Source organism: Lepidothrix coronata, unplaced genomic scaffold (assembly GCF_001604755.1).
Source record: "Lepidothrix coronata isolate B3197 unplaced genomic scaffold, Lepidothrix_coronata-1.0 Scaffold268, whole genome shotgun sequence".
Taxonomy (NCBI): Eukaryota; Metazoa; Chordata; class Aves; order Passeriformes; family Pipridae; genus Lepidothrix; species Lepidothrix coronata.
The window spans coordinates 698,557-709,760 of NW_016690448.1; the positions used below are offsets into that span (position 1 = coordinate 698,557).

The 11,204-nt window shown below is 54.2% G+C and overlaps 1 protein-coding gene across 1 annotated transcript in view; it reads right to left on the bottom strand.

Moving 5' to 3' along the window:
- Nucleotides 1–514: 514 nt before the first annotated feature.
- Nucleotides 515–11,204, bottom strand: part of MOGAT2 (monoacylglycerol O-acyltransferase 2) — a 13,427-nt gene continuing 2,737 nt past the window's right edge. The window contains exons 2-6 of the mRNA XM_017835986.1: nt 8,795–8,973; nt 3,516–3,720; nt 2,048–2,222; nt 1,728–1,927; nt 515–1,091 (exon numbers count right to left, since the gene is read on the bottom strand). Coding sequence (XP_017691475.1) covers nt 937–1,091; nt 1,728–1,927; nt 2,048–2,222; nt 3,516–3,720; nt 8,795–8,973 — 914 coding nt within the window. The 3' untranslated portion in view covers nt 515–936. The remainder of the gene's footprint in view (nt 1,092–1,727; nt 1,928–2,047; nt 2,223–3,515; nt 3,721–8,794; nt 8,974–11,204) is intronic.

Genomic DNA, 11,204 nt, shown 5'->3' on the forward strand with positions numbered 1-11,204 from the left:
TGAAGGTCTCAGGGCTCTGTAGGGTGGTGCAGAGCTGATCTGAGCAGGTGCCTTCCTGCCACCCGAAACTTCCACGCTGCAAAATCCCATTAAGTGCAGAGTTTAACCAAGTTCTGGGTGTCAAAAAGCAGCAGCTTGGTCACCTGCCAAATGTGGCTCTCCCAGACCCACCCCCCCAGGGGATATTTCCTGCCCCAAGTCACTTGTCCCTGCCCTCCCGTGCTCCTCTCCCCTTGGGAAATGGTCTCACCTGTAAAACAAAAAGCACCTGCAGGAGGAGGGGGTCTCATGCAGGGGGGTCTGGGGTGACATTAATCAGGGTACAAGCAGCACTCTTGGAGCCCAGGGATGCTGAACCCACTGGATGAGCCCTCTCTTAGCCTCTCTGTGGTGTTGCTGCTGAGGGTGCCCGGCACCAGGCTACGGAATATGAGCTTACTGACAAACTGTGCTGCAGGTGGGGAGAAAAGAGCTCAGGGCAATTACAGGCACCAAGCAAACTGTGTTTGTTTGTTGATCAGGGTGAATTATATTTTTAAAAAAACACATACATTCAGCAGGAATTATGGCTCATCATCCCATTTCAGAATGAAAATAACGCAAGGGAAAGTTTAAGGAATTCAGATCCGCCTGGAAATATCTGGGAAAACTGCTGTCCAAGGCAGGCTGGGAGTGTGCTGGGGAGTTTCAGTAGTGCTGTCCACAGATGGGATTTTTTTCTCTTCTCCTTCTTTATACCTTCCACGTGTCCCTTGTGTGATGAAAAAACGAAAATTCTGGCTCTACACCCATCAAATCCTGGGAAAATCAAGTTCCTTCTCCCTACGCTGTACGGATTGTGTGTTAACTGTGACTGTGTTGAGGTTGTGAGATAGTTCCAGGGAAAGGGAAAGCCTGGAGCTTGATCTCCGTGGTTTCACCTTGCTTGGAGGCACTCTAGATAAACTCCAGGTGGCTGTCAGCTGGGACGTTATACTCAGCTTTGTGCTCCTCAAAGAGCTTGGACAGCTCATTCAGGTATTTCTCGTGGACTCGATCCACTTCTTCCTCAGAGGGTTTCTGCTTCTTCTGCACTGTAATTGGCTTCCCAACTGGAAAAGAAGCACAGGCATTAAAGAGGAGCCAGTGGCAGGCTGAATAAACACGCCTGCAGTGGAGTTGCTTCCACTTTGCTCAGATTAAAGTTTTTCTGAATCGTTTGGTTTTTGTTAGGGATCAAGTGCCCCCTTATCTTAAGAAGATCACGTTTAATTCGAGGTAAACCTAAATGTTTTTATTCCTGGCACAAGAATAAGCACCTTCCCGTCTCCCAGAGCCAGCAGGAGCAGGACCAGGTGCCTGCAGGGGCAGGGGGGGTCCGTGAGGCTCCTCTCGTGCTCTGGGCTCTTGCTCAGATTGTGTTTGTCAGGTGAGGGAGGGTTTCACCACCCTGTATCACAATCCCTCACCCAGCTAATGGAGAGCCCTGGTGATACGGCCCAGCCCATAAAACCATTGAGAAGATGCAAACAGGTCCTAATGCCATTAGGAGTAATTGCTGGCTGTCAAACTGAATCAGTGGGGTGAGCTCCAGCCTTTCCAAACAGTGGCTCTGGCTGGATTAATTCCCCGGGTTCACGGGTGTGGGGTTGTTGAAACCGGGCAAAAGTCCTTCAAAACCCAAGGTCTTCTGAGCCGTGGTCTCCCAGGGGCCCGGGGGTGTGCCGGGGCTCTGGGGAGGGACTCACCCACGGTGCAGATGGGGCGCCGGTAGGGCACGAGCCCGAAGCTGTACTGGAAGACGCCTCGCGCGTGGAAGAGGGGCAGGGAGATGCCCATGACCCGCTGGAGCCGGTGCTGGATCCACCTCAGCCAGGAGCCCTTGGGGTTCCACACCTGGTCGAAGAGGTCGTTCTCCCCGAAGGAGAAGGCGGGGACCAGCGGGGTGCTGCGGCAGAGGAACCCGGGCTGGGGGTGTCAGGATCAGCCCAGCCCACCCCAAACCCCCCCGTTCCCGTCCCACACCCCCCACCACCCCGCCCAGAGCCCCCCCCGTGGCCCTGCTCACCCGTGCTGGATGGCCAAGCGCACGAAGCCCTTCCTGTTCCTCAGCAGCAGCGTGCAGGACCCCGGCCGGGCATCCAGGGCCTCCTGAGCCCCCCCGACGATGATGGCCAGCAGGTTCCCCCCCCCCGGCCTCTGCAGCACGTGGGAGGCACTCTCCTTGTCAGAGGGGACGAGGCCTGGGGGACACAGAGGGGTGAATGATGAGATCTGTCAAACCCACCCCACTGCTGTGCCCTGGATGTCCGTCCCCCCCCCCAGTTATCCACCTCTGGAGGGGTGCCAGACTCTTCATTTCCAGAGTTTTCCTGCTCTTTGGCCCCCTGAAAGGTGCTGGATTGGGGCACAGCCCTGCTGGGTGAACACACAATTATCCCTTTGCTGTCTGCTTCAGAAGGGAGTAATGAGGGGAAAAAAAAATTAGGAATAAAATAGACTGAGAACTAACTGCGCTTAAGCCCCGGGGAAAATCTGTTTTGGTTTGTTGGCAAGTGAAACCGTGTCCAATCCTGAACCGTTCTAAAGTCAGGGAAACATTTGCTTTAGGTCAAAACGTGAATTTCAGTGGATGCTGCTGATTTAAAGTGGAATGTAATGAGGAATTTGGTCCCTTGATGTTGTTTACTTGCAAAAGTTAGAAATCTTTAATTCAGAAATGACAAAGCGACATTGTCTTGATTATCTAAAAAAAAAAAAATAAATAAAATCCTTGTTTCAGGGGCTGAAATAATTTGCAAATTAAAACTTCTTCGTGAAACGGACTCAATGGACCTGAAAACGAGCTATGCACCAAACTCCTGCATTACAGGGACTAAACCTTCCCTTGCCTGGGTCACAACTCTCTCCCATCTCACTGTTTTGCTTCCTCACCGTCCAGGTAAATATTTTTTCAGCAGCAGGAGCCAGAGTTTCTGTGCAAAACAGGGTGATGGATGCCCTGGGGTCCGTCAGGTGGAACTGGATGCCTGTGTTTAGTCTGTTGAATTCTGCCCACATTCAGCTGGGGAAGTGGCCGTGCCCAAGCCCACTGGTGAGAGATGGAGGCCATCCTGCCAGGCTCTAAACACCTCTCAAAATCCCCTTTCCCCTCTCTCCATTTAATTTTTACCTATTCCATTTCCTATTCCCTTTTGCTGCTACTCCTTCCTCCCCTGCCCCGTCATTCTGCAGCAGCACGAGCTGCTGTTTTCATCCTCTCACCCTGCAAGCAGCAGATACTTCTGCTCACAGTTTCCTCTGCCTTTTGCTGTGGCACAGCACCTGGCTGGGATGCCCTGAGCCCAGAGACCATCTGTGAAGTGGAACTGCAGAGATAACAACTAGGAGGGCAATTTGTAACGCCAGGGTGTTTTTGGGGTGCCAGCTGCAGCGGCTGCGTCCACGCACGGGGTCCAACCGGCCACAGATGGGGGAAAACAGCCCCTTGGCTTCTTTTCCCCTCTGTCTCCCACCCCCCCAGCCGTGCTCCTCACCTCCACTCATCAGGTAGTCCCTGAGGAAGGGCACCCGGAACCACAGGGAGAGCATCATCAGGTGGGGGGTGATGCCCGGGAAGAGCGTGGAAAAGCCCGAGGCCTCCGTGCAGAAATTGAGGAAGGCTCCAGTCGCCAGGACCCCGTGGGGGTGGAAGCCCAGCAGGTAGTTCTGCCTGGGGTCCAGCTCCGTTGTCTTCACCAGCTGGACAGGGGGATGAAGCCAAGAAGGGGCTGTGAGTCGGGGCTGTCACCTCTGGGGGGGAGTGTTTGCTCTGCAGAGCGGGTGAGGCGTTCCTGGAGGGGCTTCCTTAGCACCCACCACGCCTGCTGTTGGAAAGGGTCCACTGGCCCAACCCCATCCTTTTTCACCCAGCTGTGTTTCATTGCCAGCGTTTCCATCTCCCCCCACCCATGGGCCCAAGATGACTTTTCCAAAGGCCCAGTCCCTCGTGCTGCCTTGGGCTGGTCCAGGTGCTGTTGGGAGCTGGCTTGGTGTAAAATGTCCTCCAACACAATTCCTAATGCGGGGAAAAAAGCTAAAAATCAGTGGAATCACCATCCCTGAAGGTGTTCGAAAACCATGTGGATGTGGCACTTGGGGACGTGGTCCAGTGGTGACCGTGGCAGTGCTGGGGGAACGGTTGGACTCAATGGTCTGAGAGGGCTTTTCCAGCCTAAACAATGCTGTGATTCTGTGATCACAGAGCCACCACGAACTTGCAGGCAGCTCCAAGGCTCTTGTGCTCAAGCAGAGCCAAACCCTGTGCATTTTTGGGTGTCACCCCTCCCAGAACCCCCTTCCCCCTCAGGGTGCAGCTGACGGTGTTTGTGCCCTGCTGGAGCAGCCAGAGCTGCAGGTTAATGGTGGGGCTGTATTTCCCTTCCTTCCCTCATGGCTCATTTCCCCCCTGTCCCAAAGCTCTGTTGACTGTTCGCATGAGCCCATTCAGGCGCCTGCTCCTAATGAGGGGGTGGACAAACACCAGTCCCCCCCTGCCCGGGTGCAGACCTGTCCAGCAGGAACAGGGCAGATGGCCCAGCCACTAAGTGCCCGGGGCCCCTGCCACCCTGTGCTCTTTTTTTGAGCGATCTCAGCTTGCATCAATGTTCCCTGCATTCATCTTCAGCTCCCAAACAGCCCTTCATCTCCAGGTGATTTACGAGCAGGGAGGGAAGGCGAAGGCTCTCGGTGTGTTGGAAACTGCAACGTTTGTGGCTCTGTGTTGCCCTGGGGAAAGCAGGTCCCCGTTTGGTCACAGTGCCTGCTCACACCTGGATGAGCTGGGCAGAGCTCCCAGAGAAACCAGGGAGCCTGGACAGGGCTGAGAAGGAAATCTGCAGCAGAGGAGAGACTCGGGCAAAGTCTCTCACACTGAGGTCAGGCCCCTGGACTCTCACCCTCCCTTCTCCTTCTGGAAATTCTTTAACATAGAAACTCCACCCTCCCTTCTGGATTGTTCCCACTGGCTATTCCCTTCTCCCCTCTCCACTTGCCAGAGGTCAATCTCCATTCCCAAACCGCCAGGGAAGTTAATCCCTGACCCTGCACAGCCCCAGGTGCCTTACAGAGCTGGGTTGGGGTGCCAAGGGGTGGGACTGTCCTCTCTCCTGCCTTGCATGGGTTGTCATTCCCCCACCCCCTGGAAGGCGTTTGCTGCTCTGGGCTTTGTGGGTGAGTGGAACATTCCATAAGTGTGCAAGGACTTCAGTGTCCAGCCAGGCCAGTGTCACACGTGTGAGCACCTCACTGAGCCAATGCCCGAGCCCAGCTCAGCCAGGAGCAGTTCCTCATCTCCCAGGCGCCAGGGGTGCCCAGTTCCTGTGTCTTCCCTGTGTTCTGAAGGCAGGGAGCTGCAGCAGCTCAGGGCTGTGCCCTCCAAACCCAGCCATGGGGGTTTGACTTCCTCGAGCTGCCCCCGGCACGGTCAGGGTGCTGCCTGGTGTCCTGGCTGCTGCCAGCAGTGATGATCCCTTCTCAGAGGTGCTATGAGGCCCTTTGCATCCCAGATGGGGGGTGATGCTGGCCTTCCTAACAAATCCTAATCATTTAAGTTGGAAAGCCCTCTAAGATCATTGAGTTCAACCGTTCCCCCAGCCCTGCCAAGGCCACCACTAATCCATGTCCCCAAGTGCCACATCCAAAGAGCTGTTTAATTCTTCCAGGGATGGGGACTCCACCCCTGCCCTGGAAAGCCTGTGCCAGGGCTGGACACCCCTTTCAGTGAAGAACTTACTGAATTTAAATTTGGGTTTTGAAGGATGAGATCTATTTTGTGCTTCATCGTGGAAAAAATATCTTGACAGCTACAGTTTTTCAGGGCTTGCAGTGATTGCTCTGAAACAGAAAACTCCCCTTATTCTCTCTGCTCAAATATGAGTCCAAGACATGGGTGAAACCCTTCCCCAGTTCCTCCAGCTCCTGAGTGAGACCTTCTCCATGCACTGCCAGCCGAGCCAGGGAGTTGCACATGCAAACTTCCAGGAGCCCCAAAAAGAGCCCATGTCCTGGTGAGGATCTCAAGCAAATTAATCCAAATCAATTTTAAACTGGATTAGTTAAATGGCATTAACATCCCAAGTAGATGCTCTTAGATGGAATTAAAGTGCCCCTCATTTAGTACTTGTTTTCTTTGGGTTTTAATTCATTTTGGAGGGGAATTAAGCTAATTGGAGTTAGGGCTTCTGAGTGACTTTACCAGCCCAGGAGTTCAGCTCTGCTTTACCCAGCCTGATTTAATTCACCCCTTGAGATGTGGCTGGGATTTTCTATGGACTGGACTGTCGTGCCCCAGGCCATGGGCAGGCAGAGAACAGGCAATTCCCTGTGTGAGGCTGGGCACTGATGCTTGAGGAGAGGGTGGCGAGGCCCTGGCACAGGCTGCCCAGAGAAGCTGTGGCTGCCCCTGGATCCCTGGAAGTGTCCAAGGCCAGGCTGGATGGGGCTTGGAGAGACCTGGGCTAGTGGAAGGTGTCCCTGCCCACGGCAGGGGGTGGGACTGGGTGAGATCCATGAGGATCCCTTCCAACCCAACCCATCCTGTGATTGTCTCACTCATCAGGCCACAGCAGGCATCACTGATTATCTGCTCAAACCTAGTCTGGCCCAAAGAGATTCATTTTAAACCCTTTGGTATATTTTACACAATATTACAGTGCAGCTGAGCTCAGCCAGGTACTGGAATCAGAGAATCACAGAATCATTAGGGTTGCAAAAGCCCTCTGAGACCATCAAGTCCAACCATTCCCCCAGCACTGCCAAGCCCACCACCAACCCACGGCCCCAAGTGCCACATCCACACAAGCTTTTAAGCAACTCCAGGCCAATTCCAGGCCTATCAGTTGTATTAAAAAAAAAAGGACTAGAGCAGAGTTAAAATGCAGGGAAATGAAGCAGAAGTAACTCTCCTGGGCAATGCATTTGGATTCTCCCTGCTTTCTTCTCATCCACTTTTTAAAAACACCCAAACTCATTCAGGTCCTGCCTGACCCTTTGACTCCCAAACCATAAACTAAAATACAGCCAGTTCCAAGGGGGGTAAACCCAGCAGCAAAGTGGTTCCTGTGCAAGGGCGGGCTGGGCAGAGGGTGCTCCTGGCACACAGCACGGGGGCACAGCTCAGCTCCACACTGCCCACCACCCTGCCCAGGCAGCAGTGCTCAGCCCCCACAGCAAACACACCCAGGGGTCCCTCCAAGGCACCCATTAAAGCTGCTGCCCAAACCCTGGTGCTCCTGTTTGCTGCTGGGATTGGGGATGAGCAGGAGCCACGTTTAATCTTCCCAGGACATCTAATTCTCCAGGGCTGAGCAAACTCCATCCACACACAAACACAGCCCTGGGTGCTGGGGGCCAGCCTGGTTTGTGTCCCTGGATCCCACTCCTTGTGCTCTGGTTGGGGCTTTGGGCAAGTGAGGGGGTTCACCTGGAGAAGAGAAGGATCCAGGGAGACCTGAAAGCCCCTTGCAGGGCCTAAAGGGGCTCCAGGAGAGCTGGAGGGGGAGTGGGGACAACACAGGGAATGGCTTCCCACTGCCAGAGGGCAGGGTTAGGTGGGATATTGGGAAGGAATTCCTGGCTATGAGGGTGGGAGGCCCTGGCACAGGTTGCCCAGAGAAGCTGTGGCTGCCCCTGGATCCCTGGAAGTGTCCAAGGCCAGGTTGGACGGGGAGCAGCCTGGGCTGGTGGAAGGTGTCCCTGCCCATGGCAGAGGGTTACAAACAGATGCTCTCTAAGGCCCCTTCCAACCCAAACCATTTTATGATTCCATGATTCCACGACTGAGAAAATGTTTTTGGGAAATACCATTATGTGGCTGCTTGGTTATAAAGCTCTTTTTATTACATTTTTGTCTTGTTTTCTGCTGTGCCTTTGCGGAAACCCCTCTTGTTTTCTCCCAGACCAGAGGGGGAAAAGGCTCCACCGACCCTCCCCGGCGAACTGCAGCCAAACCCAATCCCGCGCTCCCTCTACTGGTCCTGCTGGTCCTCCAGCCAAGGGCTGCGGCGTTCAGGAGAGGCTGTGCATGTCCGCACAAAGGGACGGGACAGGGGCCACCGCCGGGCTCAGCCGGCAGCTAAATTTTAGCAGAGAGGTTGGTCCGGCGCTGCACAAATGGTGCGTTATGGCCACAAATAATTCACGCGATAGGTATTGCGTGTAATCATTGGAGTCGTGTGTCTCGCGGGGTCACTGCGTGGTTCGGGTGGGAAGGGACCTGGGAGAGCCCTTCTGCTGCACTGCTCGGGTTTGAGCCGACCTGTGGCGGCTCTGAGGCAGGACCGGGTGCTGCTCCCTGCGTCCAGGGGGGTGCCGGATAAAGGGTGAGGGCAAAGGGCAGCCACGGGCTTGGGAGTAAGTCAGGCAATGTCACAGAAGTCCTCTCGAAAGAGCAGCAGCCCTGCGAGGCTGCCCAGTGCACACCCAGCTCCCCCCACCCATCCCCTCCCGCGGCACCAGCACCTCTTGGATTTTGGTCAAAACTTGGCCCCGTGTCCACAGGGTGAGCGCTGACCAACCCGAAGGGCAGGAGTGCTGAGATATAGACATGGAAATATTGAAATATAGACGTGGGAATATTGAAACATAGGCATGGAAAACGGCTGGAAGGCAGCGAGGTCAAACTGGTGCGGAAGAGGCAGGTGGTTGAGGGATGGGCTTGTGAAAATGGTGCTCCACGGTTTTTTCTGGATCTTCCAGTGACCTGGCCCCAGACCCCAAGGACAACGCTGCTCCCCGGAGCGCCGAAGGGCCCCTGGGCCGGCCGGGCGGCACTTACCGTGATGGGGAAATAGTCCCTCATGTACCTCCAGACGGCGCCGTTCCGCAGGAATTGGACGCGCCGCCCGCCCCGGCTGGGCTGGTCCCGGTCCAGCAGCCACCACACGGCGTAGAGGGCACTGAGCAGCCAGAAGCGGGTGAAGAGGAGGGCGATGAAGGCAGTGATGCAGCACGGGGCTGGAAGAGAAGCCAGCGGGGTCAGGGGGGCTTTGGCAGAGGGATGGGTCATTGGGAGGGGCTCTTCTGTCCTGGGATGGAGCCCTAGCCCCCTCTGGGCTTCCTGCTGAGTTATTTGATCAGAGTGAAGGCACCTCTGAGCCAGAGGTGGTTTCTTTTCTGCCTGCCCCAGGAATGTGAAGAGGAACCATGATAACTGCCTTGTTTTACCCCAAAACTCCTGTTAATGCCCCCTGCTGACACCTGACATTTTGCAATGGCAGCAAACAGGGCACTGTGTCCTGTCTGATTCCCCATTTTAATTGTGCCCTTGATTTAACCCCACATTTAAGATTTTACTCTTTATTGAGTTTTTTTTAATTGATTTTGGACCCTTTCCCTCACTTCTCAGGTTCTCTCTCAGCTCTAATCTGGCCTCCAGAGGGTTTTCAGTGCTTTCAACTCGGTGCCATCACGAATCCTATAAGAATGCTCTATTTCATTCTCTAAGACATTAATGACTTGGGACTTTCCCAAGTCATTAGAGAATTTTCTGAGCTGCTTCCAGTCAGTGCTCAGCTTTGACCTCTACCTCCCACCCCCCTCATACCCTGGAACAAGAGGAGAACAGTCTATGTGCAAACAAGCATCACTTGGTGCATGAAATCCTCCCCAAGCCCAAGACTGTCTGTCTGCAGAGACTGCAGAGACTGGGAAGTGGTGATGGCCACCAAGATGCCACCTGCTAAAGCAGATGCCTGGGAAGAGCTGTGTCCTCTCCATCTGTCCCTCTGGAAGCCTTGGTGTTGCTTGGGAAGGGGAAGACTGAGCTAAAAACCAAAACAAAGCACCCGAGTGGTTTGCCTTCCCCTGCCCGTGGGTTACACCAGGTGTTATGTGCTTTGTTCTTTTTCGGGTCTCCATCACAGATCCAGCACCAGGACTGAAGGACCCGAGGATGGAGGTGCCCTACTCAGCCTCAGCTTCAGCTTCAGCTGTGAGATAGATGCATTCACACCCTCATCCTCTGAGACCTGGATTTCCATCTTTGGGAGTCACCTGGCACCTGTTCTCTCCAGCTCATCTCACCCTGTCAGAGGAGAGGAATAGGATGCTCTCATTTAAGACCTCCCTGTACCTCCTGTTTGCTTTTAGTTAAGGATAAATAAGTATATTTAGCTCGTAGTCCTTTTTTTGGTGATTATTCCCCCAGAGCTTTGTGTGGAAAAGCAGAGGGGCTCCAGCCCTTGGAGCATCTCCTCCATGGCCCCCTCTGGTCCTGCTCCAAGTAGGGTCTGATGAGAGCAGAGCAGAGGGGGGGAATGCCCTCCCTCAACCTGCTGCTCAGGCTTCTTTTTCAAATGCCACAGACACAGACTTTGCAACCCTGGAGGAGAATTGCACAGAGCGTGAACTGCAGCTCCAGGTCCACCTGACAGGTGAACACAACACGCAGGCTGCAGTTCCCTGCACCCAGGAGCCGGGTTGTCAGGGCTGCTGCAAAACCCTGCAATGCCTAATTCTCCTTTTATCATGCTGTGCAAAGCTCAAAGTACAGTCTGCAAAATGAAGGAGTTGTTCTGGTCCAAATGCACACACTTATCATCCAAGAGAGGCTTTATCTTGCAATTATATAATTATTAATTTCTCCCTCAATTTGTTTGCAATTGGACTTTTTTATTTTCCTTTTTTTTTTTTTTTTCTTTCTGCAGAGCAGAATTTGACCACAGTGACCTTCAATCAATCTTAAGATCAGGTTTTTTTGAGTCCTTTGAAAACCTTTTGGTTCTCCCTGGGAAAGGAGCCCACTCCATGTGCCATGGGCAGCTTGTTCCACTAGAGCAGGTTGTTCAGAGCCCCATCCAGCCTGGCCTTGAACACTTCCAAGAAGAATCAGAGACTTGGAATCACTGTGATTGCCCTGGCATCGTGTGCCCTTTGAGCCAGGCCTGGTGACTGGGAGGGTTCAAAGGCTGGCTTTGCTGAGCTGGGTCTGCAGGGTGCCCTGCTCTCCTGCCCCTGCACTGGGGTCGTTTGCAGGGGCTCAGCCCTGCACTCCAGGCTCTGCATGGTGAGCCTGGATGGATGTCCATGCCTGGCTGGATGTCCATGCCTGGCTGGATGTGCCTGGCTGGGTGAATGTGCCTGCCTGGATGTGCCTGGCTGGATGTCTATGCCTGGCTGGATGTGCCTGGCTGGATGTCCATGCCTGGCTGGATGTGCCTGGCTGGATGTCCACGCCCATGGAGAGT